The following is a 14,828-nucleotide window of genomic DNA, read 5'->3' as shown; positions in this document are numbered from 1 at the left end:
CCTTATCCGAGCACACAGCCCAGCCGGGCAGGAAAGGGGGTGGGGACGAGCGAGCGAGCGCCCCCCCCCCTCCTGAGCCGTACCAGGCCGCGTGCCCTCAACATATGGGGGGAACTTTGGGGAAGGGGGGCCTTCCCCAAAATGGCCAAAAATGAAAAACGCCTGTAAACAAAATGTGGCTAAATGCGAGTGACCGCGTTTAGAAGTGTTTGCCGCTTGAAATGCCTCTAAACTCAGCTTCTGAACCCATTTTTTTGCATTCTAAAAAAAGCCTCTAAACTCAACTGCTTAGAAACGATTATACACGACCCTGTGTACATGTACTGATAAGATAACATAGAGGAGAGTTTAGGAGCAGTTGAAAAAAATGCCCAACTGCTCCTAAACGTCTGTTTGTTGTTTTTTTATTTTCCTTTAAAATGTTTATACTTCTCCTGTGTCCAGGGCTTGTGTTTCCCAACAAAAACATGCCATATTTTGTGTAATATTATTACCTATGATTGTAAGCTCCATCTAGTGGCCCTAATGCTTTTCCCGATTGAGGTATGTAAAAAAAGGAAATAATCGCATTATGGTCACTAAGTGGCACAATCATAGGTGATGATTACATTTCACAAAATACAGCATGTTTTGTTAAGGCTGTGTGAATGTTTGTCAGATTTGTATAGCAATGTTTTTATACCTAGACCACTATACTATATTGGCTACATTTACTAATTTGGGTTCTGCCGCTTTGTGCCCATCATACGTACATATACGTCCTGGAGGAAAAGTAGGGATACAAGGATCATGGCTGCAGCTGCAACCATGATCCTGGTATCATAAAAAAAAAAAAAAGTAAATTCATTAACCACTTGCCGACCGGCCCATAGTAATTATACATTGACATTAAATACCAGGGTTATGGCAGCAGCTAGCTGCCATAACCCCAGTATTGTTTTTTTACTATGGTCGGTTCTCTTTCAGTTAAAAGTCCCATGGGCAGATTCACCACTGGATCACTTTTAAGAGCATCAGGAAGGGTGCCCCCCCCCGCCACTTCCCGATCGTTCTCAGGCTTACCTGACCCATTGGTAAAGCTCAGGAGTGACCTGATACAGCCATTTGTTGGTTTATGAGAAAAGTGAGGCCAAGATGGCTGCCACTCGTCTCTATGCCCTTGGAGGACCGGAGTGACGTCTAATGTCACTTCAGGATCCTGGGCCATAATAAAAAAAAAACCTTTTTTAAAACCAAAGCTAAAAAAAATATTTATTTTGCTTTTAAAAGGTAAATGAAAGATTTAGGGTCTTTTTGAACCCAGATCTCTCAATTAAGAGGACCTGTCGTCCTTATTTCTATTACAAGGGATGTTTTCATTCCTTTGTAATAGAAAATAAAAGCGATAAAAAAAAGTAAAGGGACAGTGTAAAAATAAACCGTAAAATAAATAAGAAAAAATAAAAAAGTAAAGCACCCCATCTCTCCGTGCTCATACCAAACACATAATAAGTCGTGCGAGCATATGTAAACAGTATTCAAACCACCCATGTTGAAACATTATTCTCTAGGGTCTCTGCTAAAAAATATATATATATATATATATACGCTATATTACCAAAAGTATTTGGATGCCTGCCTTTACACGCACATGAAATTTAATGGCATCCCAGTCTTAGTCTGTAGGGTTCAATATAGAGTTAGCTTACCCTTTGCAGCTATAACAGCTTAAATTCTTCTGGGAAGGCTGTCTACAAGGTTTAGGAGTGTGTCTATGGGAATGTTTGACCATTCTTCCAGAAGTTCATTTGTGAGGTCAGGCACTGATGTAGACGAGAAGGTCTGGCTCACAGTCTCTGCTCTAATTCATGCCAAAGGTCTTCTATCGGGTTGAGGTCAAGACTCTGTGCAGGCCAGTCAAGTTCCTTACCCCAAACTCGCTCATCCAAGTCTTTATTGACCTTGCTTAATTTTTTCTTGATATTTGCATTTGATAAACCGCTGCACAAATATTGTAATTTAACAAAATATTGTAATAATTGCAACAATGACCATTTTATTTTCTAGCGCCTTTGCTTTCAGAAAATATATAATGTGTGGGGGTGCTAAGTAAAGAAAAAAAGCAGAATTTTACATGTATGTGAGAACTTGCAGAATTGGCTTGCGCAAAAAGTAGTAGTAAAGAAATTTGCCTTATTTTTATACATATATTTCAGTGAAATGTTGTGGCTTGCGATCTTTTATACTGTCTTGGAGTTTTTCCTTATTTAAGTAGTCTATATATTTATACATTGTCTGCAATTTGGTCACAGTTTCTTCAGACACATTTAATAAACAATAATGGAAGAAAACATCTAATTTGTTACTAATTGTAAGGTTTCAACATATTTATTGTATGACATTACACAGTTGTCAGAATCTGAGACTTTTTATTTTGAACACCTAGAGTAAAAGAAAATGGGACTATTATCCAAAGCAGATTTCTATTTTCTTTATTCTAAAAAGAACAGCTGGAAACCAATTGGTTGCAAACCCCCAAAAGACTTTTCTGTTATTCTTTTATAAAACAAATTAGCCAGATTGTTTAGCATACAGCCGTATGTATTAGTACAGTGGCAGTTCTAGAAGTGTTGTATAAAATCCATCAGTACGTCTTGAACTCCTGGCATGGCAAAAGCTAATGGTGTCAATATGTTGTGCCCCAAAATGAGTAATCTGGATATTGTTGTAAATCTCTGGTAGGAACAGAAGGCTGGGATTTTTACTGGCCAAATTTCTAGGTACTTTAGCTATGGTCACATGGAAGCTGGAGGAAGTTGGTGGATCTATGACTACTAAGCCTCTGTTGCGAAACCTTTGGTTTAGATTTTCCACAAAGCTTGACAGTCCTGGAACAAAGATGGGTGCCAAATAGAGCACACGTGAATGAAAATCTTTCAGTCCATCAAAGCTTAAAATGAAACTTGGAGAAAGGATCCTCTGAATTTCAGTCCTAATTTCTTGAAGGACAGTATGAACAATTTCCATTTCATCTGAAGTGACCAAATGCAAAAGGCACAATGTTAAATGAAGTTCTGGCAGAGGAGTGAGGAATGGGGCTATTTCTGTGTTATTTTTTATCAGAACATCTTGTACCTCTTTTATAGAGCTTCTCACTTCTTCGCTGCTAATACGGACTGCTATAAAGTGAGTAGGCCTTACTTTTTTAGTGCTTTGTTTCTGCAAATGATTATCTTGGGTACTATTCTCACAGTCTTCGTCTTCATCCAACAAATCAGAGGCCACTTGTTTCATCTCTTCCTTATCATTCTGTTCTGTTTGTACCACAGTTTTGTGCTGTGCAATTACGTCTAAGATTGTCAATCCGCTTCCAGTTGAACCAAACACATCATCTGTGCGATTAGTTTTGTCCCAGACCACCAGTTCTTGATATTTAAAGTACTGGATGCGATGTTTAGGTATGGCAAGGACATCTATCCCAGCTGAAGCTAAATCTTCCCAACAAAAATCTGAGAATGGTTTTTCAATTACCCCCACAAATCTATCAAGATAACCAATTAAAAAATGCTCCTTGGGTAAATTTGGGTCCCATTGGATTCTGGAGATGACATCACTGGCTGTCTTCATAGGAGGCTTTTTTCCTATTGGTTTACTGGGGCTCTTGTCTTTGCTTATGCTGTCTTTATGGGCAGTAGGTTGTTCAGAAGCATCAGATGCAGCGACATGAGTGTTTCGACATCTGTCGCCAAATCTACATGTTCCTGCAAGAAAAAATTGGCATACTGTGTCATCAGATGACTCCTTCTCAGGTTCTTCTGTTTCATTCTGTGAGGTCTCATCTTCCATTTTGGCATCAGCATCACAATCACTTCTCTCCATTTTTAGTTAAGGTCTCTAAAAAACAGGATAAGATAAAAACACAAAAATTAAACCCTAAATTAGGACTGTAACATTACAAATAAATGATGGTCAAATATTAGTATTTTCTTTTTAGAGTCAAATATGTTTTTATTGTGTTTAACATTATAAAATTGCATATATAACATTCAGATGTCAACATCAAGGGTTAACGCAACATACATCACATTTCCATAGTATAGAACGTATCAGTGTTAATGAGGGTACCAACGACTCTTCTTAGTATTTTCTTTTTAAAGGAAAATGAAACATTATATTAAAAAATATTAAAGACAGCCCAACATTTTATTGTAGTAATCTTTATTTTAAGATTTTGGTAGCATGTAAAAGAACAAAAGAAGTTTTTATTGCTATCTGCAGTCCATTGCATAATGTTTTTCCTTGCTTCTTTTTACATGGGCACAACAGGAAGTAGTATCAAACCCCTACTTTTTACAGTTGTCACTCTCCTTATTGGAAGGTTTCCCTCTGTTATGTCAGTGACAAACATTTTTATTTGTATTCTTTTCCTGTGACAATTAACACCAGCAGGTACATGAATAATAGTTTATTTATGGGGCCTTGGAACAAAACCATTAAATAATCTCTCTATAAACATCATCCTAAAACAATTCCTTTACCAATATAGAATACTAATCATTTTCATAGGAACGTTATAGTCTCCCAAACTTGATATGCTGTGCATTCATTTTATCCAAATGCATTTTCCAAATTCTATTGTGATCTGCATAATACACTGTGTAGCCAACTCTGGACCCCAAAACAGTTGCATTGCCTACTATGGTGATATTTTCATAACCACGATAAGCGATGAGCAATACAAACTTGACTGTGGGTTTAAAACTTTCAAAACTATCTAAAACTAAAACATATTTTGTCTGAAGTTCTACTTTAAAGCATGTACTGCAACTCTGTTCTAAAATTTGCAGATTATAGATTTTAGGAGCTGTAGAGAGGCCAGCTATGAGCCACTTGTGATTGACGGGGGTGGAAGTCGAGAGGATACAGGAGTTCCATTTGTTGGGAACAATAATTAGGGAGGATCTGTAATGGACAGGGCACAGGTCTGGTGGACAAGTTCTTCAGAGATTGTGCTTCTTGAGGAAGATTTGAAGGGCAGGTTTTTCTGAGCGGATCCTTCTTAGCTTCTATAAGGCTGCAATTGAGAGTGTGTTGACTTCTCACATCTCTCTGTGGCAAGGTATGTGCACGGTCCATAACAGAAATGCCTTACAGAGGGTTACTAATGGGGGCGTATTTACCAAGTATTGAAGAACCAGGGGAGAGAAGGTGCCTTCAGAGAGCTATTAATATCCTGAAGGAGAGCTCCCATCCTGGGAATGCCTTGTTTACAGTGTTGCCCTCTGGCAGGCGATTTTAGGAGTATTTCCTCTCTTACTACCGGGCTGCAAAACAGTTTTTTCCGCAGTGCCTACATTTTTTGAAAGCTAGAGGCTTTTTAGGGTTAAATTAAATATGCAGTATGTATTTTTTTATGCAATGTATGTGTTGTTTTTATGAAGATAATGTCCATGTGAGGTATGTGATGTCTTTTATGTAAGGAGGCTGCATCTGCATTTCATTTTATGATTTTTACTGTAAAATGATAATAAATTATTCTGATTCATTAAATAAAATCCTTTTTTTGACCATTCTGGTTCACATTTTTAACAGAAGATTTTGACACCTGCTAGGCCTGTGTCCATGTTCAGGATAATGCCTATGGCTTTTTTTTATTGTTCAGGATCCATAGGGTGTGTAGTAACTATGTGAGTAATTGTAGATGTAGAACATCCTTTGGACTCCAATGACCACTCTCTCTCCCAGCAGTTTGCTGCACTTTCTGACAGGATTTGAAATATGCTGTAGCTGGATTGTGGACCAGAAAAGGCAACAGGATGTATTCAATAGACATGTGCATTTTGTTTCGTTCCAAAGCAAAATTCGGACGAATTTTCATTATTTGGACATTCGGATGCATCCGAATTACCGAATTACAATGCTAACGAATTCAACCGAATTCGGACGAAATTCTAATAAAATTTGAAAAATGACCCGAATTTGGGGCCACGTGTCTCGGGGCCACTTATAGCTAGGAACCCCAAATTTGGTATGCAAACACAGCACTACAACATATCCAAATTTGGGGTTTCTAGCTCCAAGTGACCCCGAGTTATGGGGCCCCAAATTCGGGTCGCAAAATGTCAAGCACTTTTCTGCAGCAGAGAATGACATTTTGCGACCCGACTTTAGGGCCACATATCTCGGGGTCACTTGGTGCTAGAAACTACTAGTTCTACTGTGTTTGCATACCAAATTTGGGGTTCCTAGCTATAAGTGGCACCGAGATACGTGGCCCCAAAGTCGGGTCGCAAAATGTCATTCTCTTCTGCAGAAAAGTACTTGACATATTGTCCATATCTTGGGTCACTTAGTGCTATGAACCCCACAACTTGTGGCAGGTGACGTGGCAAGTGGAAAATCCACAACTTGGTCATGTGGCACTCGTGGCTGGGCACGTGGCACTCGTGGCAGGTGTCATGGCAAGTGGACAATACACAACTTGTGGCAGGTGATGTGGTAAGTGGACAATACACAACTTGAGGCAGGTGACGTGGCAGGTGGACAATGACATACAGCATATGTACTTGCCTTGCGATCAACATCCATGACTTCTTCAATCAGGCATGCTGACAACTTCATTGATGTGATAAATATAAATGAAATACGATGTGTGTGTTTTTTTGCACTTGTACACTGCAAGTATGAGAAGTTGATGTGACAGATGTATATAATTAAGTAACTAACCATCCTCCAAAATTTCTAATTCAAATAGAAAAGAAATATAATTTAATAGAATAAAATAGAAAAAATATACAACCATCTTCTGAAATTCAAATTTCAAATAGAATAAATTTGAATTTCGAATAGTATGAATTCTAATTTTTTAATTAATTCATTTTAAATCTGGATAGAAAAGAATATAATAAAATAGAAAATAGACTAGAAAAACGATAGATTGTGTTTTCATACCAAATTTGGTGTTTCTAGCTATAAGTGACCCCGAGATATGTGGCCCCAAAGTCTGGTCGCAAAATGTAATTCTCTGCTGCAGAAAAGTGCTTGACATTTTGTGACCCGACTTTGGGGCCACGTATGTTGGGGTCACTTGGTGGTAGAAACCTAAAATTTTCATACTTGCAGTGTACCAGTGCAAAAAAAAAACACACATCTTATTTCATTTATATTTATGGTATCAATGAAGTTGTCAGCATGCCTGATTGAAGAAGTCACGGAATATCGATCGCAAGGCATGTGCATATGCTGTATGTCATTGTCCACTTGCCACAAGTTGTGTATTGTATTTGTCCACTTGCCACGTCACCTGCCACAAGTTGTGTATTGTCCACTTGCCACATGACCTGCCACGAGTGCCATGTGACCTGCCACGAGTGCCACGTGACCTGCCACGAGTGCCATGTGACCGGCCATGAGTGTCACGTGACCAAGTTGTGGATTGTCCACTTGACACGACACCTGCCACGTGACCTGCCACGAGTGCCACATGGCTGGCCATGAGTGCCACATGGCTGGCCACGAGTGCCACGTGACCTGACACGAGTGCCATGTGACCGGCCACGAGTGCCACGTGACCTGACACGAGTGCCATGTGACCGGCCACGAGTGCCACGTGACCAAGTTGTGGATTGTCCACTTGCCATGTCACCTGCCACCAAGTGACCCTAGATATGGGCAATATGCCAAGTACTTTTCTGCAGCAGAGAAAGACATTTTGCAACCCGACTTTGGGGCCACATATATCTGGGCCACTTATAGCTAGAAACCCCAATTTAGGTATGCAAACACAGTAGACCTAGCACTACAACATCCCCATATTTGGGGTTTCTAGTACCAAGTGACCCCGAGATACGTGGCCCCAAAGTTGGGTCACAAAATGTCAAGCACTTTTCTGCAGCAGAGAATTACATTTTGCGACCCGACTTTGGGGCCACATATCTTGGGGTCACTTATAGCTAGAAACACCAAATTTGGCATGCAAACAAAATGGAACAAGCACTACAATGTCTCCAAATTTGGACTTTGGGGCCACATATATCTGGGCCACTTATAGCTTGAAACCCCAATTTAGGTATGCAAACACAGTAGACCTAGCACTACAACATCCCCATATTTGGGGTTTCTAGCACCAAGTGACCCCGAGATACATGGCCCTAAAGTCGGGTCACAAAATATTTTCGAATCCGGTTGAAATATTTTTGAATGCGGTTGAAATAATTTGGAATCATGTTAAAATCATTTCGAATCCGGTAGAAGTATTTTTGAATTTGGTTGAAATATTTTTGAATGCGACCGATTTTTCAAATTCGGTAGAAAACTAAACGAAATCCGAAAATGAATTTAACTAATTTAACAATATAACTAAACGAAATTAATTAATTAACGAATTAAAACGAAACTAGACAAATTTTTTCCTTTTGCACATGTCTAGTATTCAATATATTTTTTTTAAATACTTTTTATTTTTTTCTGAAAAAATTGTACAATATTTAACATTTTAATTGCAGATTTTACCTCTCTACCATGTCCGCTTAACCACTTGCCTACTGGGCATTTTCACCCCCTTCCTGCCCATGCCAATTTTCAGCTGTTGCAATTTGAATGACAATTGAGCAGTCATGTAACACTGTACCCAAACAACATTTTTATCATTTTTTTTATAATTTTTTTCCACACAAATAGAGATTTTTTTTGGTGGTATTTAATCACCAATGATTTTTTATTATTTTTTGCTAAATAAACGAATAAAGACTGAAAATTTTATAAAAACATAAATAAAAACTTTTTTATAGTTTGATATAAAATTTTGCAAACAGGTCATTTTTCTCCTTCACTGATGAGGCTGCAATGATGGGCATAGATGGGCTGCACTGATGAGGCGGCACTGGTGGGCACTGATGAGGTGACAGTGATAGGTGACACTAATGAGGAGGCACTGATGGCCACTGATTGGTCCTTACTGACAGCACTGGTGGGCACTTATTGGCTGGTGGGCAGTGTTGGGATTGCACATATAATCAGACCTGGTTCGTGGCGATCTCCCGTTATGAGCCCCGATATAGCCACCTCAGTGGACCGGGGCTTAGAAATCCTCACAGCTGAAACTCCAAAACTTTCAAACCTCCACGACTGATCCGTGTACATGAAAGAATGAATGGGGCCATGTATCGTGAGATTTTGAGTGCAAACCTCCTCCCATCAGCAAGGGCATTGAAGATGAAACGTGGCTGGGTATTTTAGCATGACAATGATCCCAAACACACCGCCCGAGCAACAAATTAGTGGCTTCATAAGAAGCATTTCAAAGTCCTGGAGTGGCCTAGCCAGTCTCCAGATCTCAACCCCATAGAAAACGTTTGGAGGGAGTTGATAGTCCATGTTGCCCAGCGACAGCCCCAATACATCACTGCTCTAGAGGAGATCTGCATGGAGGAATGGGCCAGCATACCAGCAACAGTGTGTGACAACCTTGTGAAGACTTACAGAAAACCTTTGACCTCTGTCATTGCCAACAAAGAATATATAACAAAGTATTGAGATGAACTTTTGATATTGACAAAATACTTATTTTCCACCATAATTTGCAAATAAATTGTTTCAAAAGTCAGACAATGTGAATGTCTGGATTTGTTTCCACATTTTGTCTCTCATAGTTGAGGTCCTATGATGACAATTACAGGCCTCTCTCATCTTTTTAAGGAGAACTTGCACAATTGGTGGCTGACTAAATACAATTTTGCCCCATTGTATCAATGCAAAAAAAAGTTTTTAACCCGCCGTTTTTTCAGGAGCAGTGATTTTAATGATACTTAAAGTGAAACAATAAAACTAAAATATCCCTTTAACCACTTGCCGCCCACCCACTGTCAAATCACGGCTGGGCAGTGCGGCTCTCTTTCTGGGTGGATGTCGTATGATGGCTTCCCAGAACGACCGTTCTAGGCGTGCAGCGACCACGGGGCATCGTGTTGCTGGGACATGGTTGCGGCTCTTTAACCATGTGATCGGCTGTGTCCAATCACAGCCGGTCACATGTAAACACGGAGATGCCACCCAAATGTGAAAGCCCGAGTGCTTTCACACTGGGGCAGTGCACTTACAGGACATTAGAAAAAGTCCTGCAAGCAGCATCTTTTGGGGAGAAATGAATGCGAAAATTTAAATGAATGCGAAAATTTAAATGAATGCAACACGGGCGCTTTGAAAAGCACCGCTAAAACGACGATAAAGTGCCAATAAAATTAGCGTAAAAAGGGTTCTTAAGGTAACCAATCTAATACGGATTGCCATATTGTGATTTATTTGCCATGTATGTGTGTCTCTGCTCTTGGAGTTATTCTTAGGTTTTAAATACACCGAAAGCAGCCTGAATATAGTATTGAGCTATATTGTTCATAACCTTTTGAGCCAACATGGCGTAAATCCAAATTCCTGCAAGACTTTACCCTCTACAAATCTGCCCTTCTCAAATACAAATCCTGCATCCACACTGCTAAACAAACCTACTACAACACTCACCCAAACCTCATCAACTCTTTTTTCTACTCTTAATTCCTTACTTCATCCCCCCACTGCCCCCACCCACCAACTTGCTTACTGCTCAACAGATTGCTAACCATTTCAAAAGCAAAATCTACACAATTTGCAAGGAGAGATATCCAGCATTCCTCCCCTACCCAACACATCAGGTCCAACACCATGCTTAATTCTCTCCTCCTCCTGCCCAGTTACCACCAATGAAGTTGATAAACTCCTTTCCATGGCCCACCTCACCACCTGTCCCCTGGACCCGGTCCCCTAACAATTACTGTGACCACCTTCCTGCTGTATCCTAAACTCCCTAACTCACATCTTCAACGCTTCAAACATGCATTGGTTACCCCCATACTTAAAAAAAAAAAAAACCTCACTAGACCCCACCTGTTTGAATAACTTAAGACCCATCTGCCTCCAAGCTCATTGAACCCCTCCTCCATGACCAAATGAGTCGCTACCTCACAGACAGAAACCTGCTTGACCCCTTACAGTCTGGCTTCCATCCGCAACATTCCACTGAAACTGCCCTACTAAAACTCACCAATGACCTACTAACTGCTAAAACCAATGGCCATTACGCCATACTCATACTGTTAGACCTCTCTGCTGCCTTCGACACAGTTGACCACCTGCTCCTCCTCAGCAAACTACAGTCAAATTGCATGCCAAATCAGCGGGTATTGTTGGCAATAGCACCGTCCAAATCAGTGCAACTCCGACTTTGCGGCACTGCACAGATCCCCAAATGTAGTTTCTGTACTACTTTTGCCGACTTTGGAGTGTGATTTGTATAGACATCAGCTTCCAAAAAGGTATGTATACTAATTTATTCTTTACAGGGATATTACAGGTGTAGGGATTTTAGTTTTTGCATGGACTTCCACTTTAACTGATTATTGGTAGTCCCCTCATTTGTAGCACATTGAAATAAATGTATAAGTCCATTGTACAGTGGTGTATTTAGGTTTTGTGCTGTCCTAGGTCTGACTAAACCCATGCACCCCTAATTTAAATATGACCCACCCCTTCTTGTCAAGGTCACATCCCTTTCAGGTTAGGGCTCGCCCTGCCATCTGTAAGCCACACCCCTTCCCCTTTAGGCTTCACCTTTTTGTCTTAGAGCTCCTCCTCTTCCTCTCGCTACAATAAAAGTGGGTACGAAATGTAGCCTCATCACTGCCCTTCAATGCAGCCTCATCAGTACCCATCATTGCAGCCTCATCATTACCCATCAATGCAGCCTTATCAGTGCCCATCACTGCAGCCTCATCAGTGCCCATCACTGCAGCCTCATCAGTGCCCATCAATGCCTTCTCATCAGTGCTCATCAATGCAGCCTCATCAGTGCTCATCAATGCAGCCTCATCAATGCCCATCAATGCAGCCTCATCAGTGCCCATCAATGCAGCCTCATCAGTGCACATCACTGTAGCATATCAGTGCAGCTTGCTGCACAGAGTGCTGCCTAATCAGTGGCAATCAGTGCAGCCTTAACGTCTTTAATGAATTTGCATTGATTTCAGCATGCATGGAAGCACTTTGCACGTGCTGAAATCAATACAAACTCATTAAACAGTCCACATTCAGTAAAAGTCATTAATATACAGATCATGATATTGCAATATCCATTTTACAAACTCATTAAACAGTCCTCTTTTAGTCAAAGTTCATGTACTGCAAAGTTTGCAGTACAAGAACTTACACTGACGATGGACTGTAATGAGTTTGTAGCATGGATCGCTTTATTTCAATATCATGATCTGTATATTAATTTCCATACTGAGCACAGATTGGCTGCTTGGCACATGCACCCAAGCAACCTACCTGTGCTCAATATGGAAATGAATATACAGCTCATGATGTTGCAATAAAGTGATCCCATGCAAGTGCACATTACAAGAGTAATAGTAATTTACTCAATTTTAGCTGCTGTCCTGGCTAGGGGGTTCACTTCGTGCTTCCCTCTCTCTCTTCCTCCTGTCATCAAACAGACCCCACCCCGGGCCAGGGAAATGAACGATGCAGTGAAAGCTTACTTGCAGTCAGTCACCGTTCGCTTATGGGGCCCCCCCGCCAAGCATGCCGTCACTCCACAATACCTCTACAGCAAGCCGGCCATCGGAGCCTGAATTTGTGTGGGCGAAGGCCGCGGGGTCCGGGACTCAGGAAGGAGGGGGTGGCTGCCCCCCCCCGCAAATTGCCCCCCTAATCCTGGGCCTTATCGGCCTAGGCCTAAATACAGCACTGCCATTGTGTAATGTCTAATGCCTGGTACACACAATGAGATTATCTGACGTTTTTCTTTTCATGCTAATCTCTAGAGATGGGCTCAGGCATGTTAGAAATCCCACATGCCCTATCCCGCCAGGAAGCCAACACTGCACACAGCTTGCAGCTACACAGATCGGGAAATGTCTCACTGCCTGTTATTAGCCGTGTGCAGTGTCGGCTTCATGGCGGGTTCGGACACATGGGATTTCGAAAACGCCCTGAGCCCATCTCTACTAACTCATACTGTGGCTGGATTCACACCTGTGCATTTTTGTGATTTTTGCATTTTGCAGATTTGTACTACAGTCCATTTAACATGGTTTCCTATGGAACACGTTCTGTAGTGCAAATCTGCAAAATGTAAAAAGCACTAAAAACGCATAGGTGTGAATCCAGCCAAAATAAAGAGGTTACTAAAGTGACGAAAATTCTCGTACGACAGAATAAAAATTCGGAAGTGATATACCGTATATACTCGAGTATAAGCCGAGATTTTCAGCCTCTTTTTTGAGGCTGAAAGTGCCCCCCTCGGCTTATACTCGAGTCATCGCTGTCTGCCCGCTCGATCAGCGTGTCGAGCAGACAGACAGCGGCCATTCTATAATTCAAAAGCCGCGCCTCCGGCTCCGCCTTCGCCTGTGATAGGCGGAACACTGAATTTCCCAGCAGCCTGTGTTCCGCCTATCACGGACATCATATCATCCTCGTACTACGGACGAGGATGATACGATGTACGTGATAGGCGGAACACAGGCTGCTGGGAAATTCAGTGTTCCGCCTATCACAGGCGAAGGCGGCGGCGCAGCTTTTGAATTTTACAATGGCCGCCGAGGCGCCGACGAAGAGGGCACGGGACGGAGGCAAGGCAAGGCACGGCACGGGACGGGACGGGACGGGACGGAGGCAAGGCACGGCGGCAAGGCACGGAGGCAAGGAGGCAAGGCACGGGACGGAGGCTCGGGACAAAGGCTCAGGACACAGGTAGGCTGGACACACACACACACACACACCACACACACACACACACACACACACACACACACACACACACACACACACACACACACACACACGGATGGATACACACACACACAGGGATGGATGGATGGATGGAGACACACACACACAGGGATGGATGGATGGATGGATGGAGACACACACACACAGGGATGGATGGATGGATGGACACACACACACACAGGGATGGATGGACGGACACACAGGGATGGACGGACACACAGGGATGGACGGACACACAGGGATGGACGGACACACACACAGGGATGGACAGGCATGTCTTACCCTCGGCTTATACACGAGTCAATAAGTTTGCCAGTTTTTTTGGGGGTAAATTGGGGGCCTCGGCTTATATTCGGGTCGGCCTATACTCGAGTATATACGGTAATGTGTTGTAATGTATTTGTATTGTATCTTCGTTAAAACCACAGTTAATTAAAACCACAAGGGATTTTTTTTTTTACCACTACTAGTCCTTATATTGGCTTTTAAAATTTATAAATGCAGCAATTCAGAAACGGGACAAGGTTTTAGTACTGGGAAACACTTTTTGAAAGATAAAAAGTGCATTTTATATACAACTATATAGCTCAGACCAAAATGAGGGAAAAATTAGGAGGAAAGAGGGACAGAGGGACATCCAAATCAGGGACAGCCCTTCGAAATCAGGGAAAGTTGGGAGCTATGTTAATGTGTTTGGGTTTAAAGGGATGAGGTGACAACCCTACTACATAGTTGTTAGTAGACCTAAAGGAAATTGTACAATGAGACTCTAAGGTGTATGGTGAGCCCAGGCTTTTCTGACATGTTGATATCATCTAGCTCATTTGACAATAACAACCCTTTTTAAAACTTACCAGGATTCACTGATTTAGAGAGATTTCTGATGCTTCCTCCTGTGCTTCCACCCCACACCTTCTGATCTGATACTTTGTACTGGAGTTGAAGTCACTGTGACTCACCTATTTACTGCTCTGTACGTCACATGGGCCTTAGTTACTAAACAAAACATTGTGCACAGACAAGCA

At 41.7% G+C, this 14,828-nt stretch overlaps 1 protein-coding gene across 2 annotated transcripts; it reads right to left on the bottom strand.

The window, feature by feature from the left end:
* Nucleotides 1–2,348: 2,348 nt before the first annotated feature.
* Nucleotides 2,349–14,828, bottom strand: LENG9 (leukocyte receptor cluster member 9). 2 transcript variants are annotated; one of them, XM_077457551.1, is made up of 2 exons: nucleotides 14,763–14,828; nucleotides 2,349–3,873 (listed from the first exon to the last, which is right to left on the bottom strand). In XM_077457551.1, exon 2 carries the CDS (start codon nucleotides 3,856–3,858, stop codon nucleotides 2,584–2,586), a length of 1,275 nt encoding a protein of 424 aa, XP_077313677.1. In that variant the 5' UTR covers nucleotides 3,859–3,873; nucleotides 14,763–14,828; the 3' UTR covers nucleotides 2,349–2,583. The 2 variants fall into 2 exon arrangements, with proteins under 2 accessions (XP_077313677.1, XP_077313675.1); XM_077457549.1 differs by having other exon boundaries at nucleotides 14,658–14,822.

This window comes from Lithobates pipiens, unplaced genomic scaffold (assembly GCF_037356315.1).
Source record: "Lithobates pipiens isolate NorthernLeopardFrog02 unplaced genomic scaffold, aLitPip1_a1.2 Scaffold_27, whole genome shotgun sequence".
Taxonomy (NCBI): Eukaryota; Metazoa; Chordata; class Amphibia; order Anura; family Ranidae; genus Lithobates; species Lithobates pipiens.
This window is presented reverse-complemented; position numbering and strand designations above follow the sequence as displayed.

Bases quoted from the DNA above. Each gene is read 5' to 3' on its own strand.
- LENG9 (XM_077457551.1), bottom strand. From the start codon at position 3,858: ATGGAGAGAAGTGATTGTGATGCTGATGCCAAAATGGAAGATGAGACC.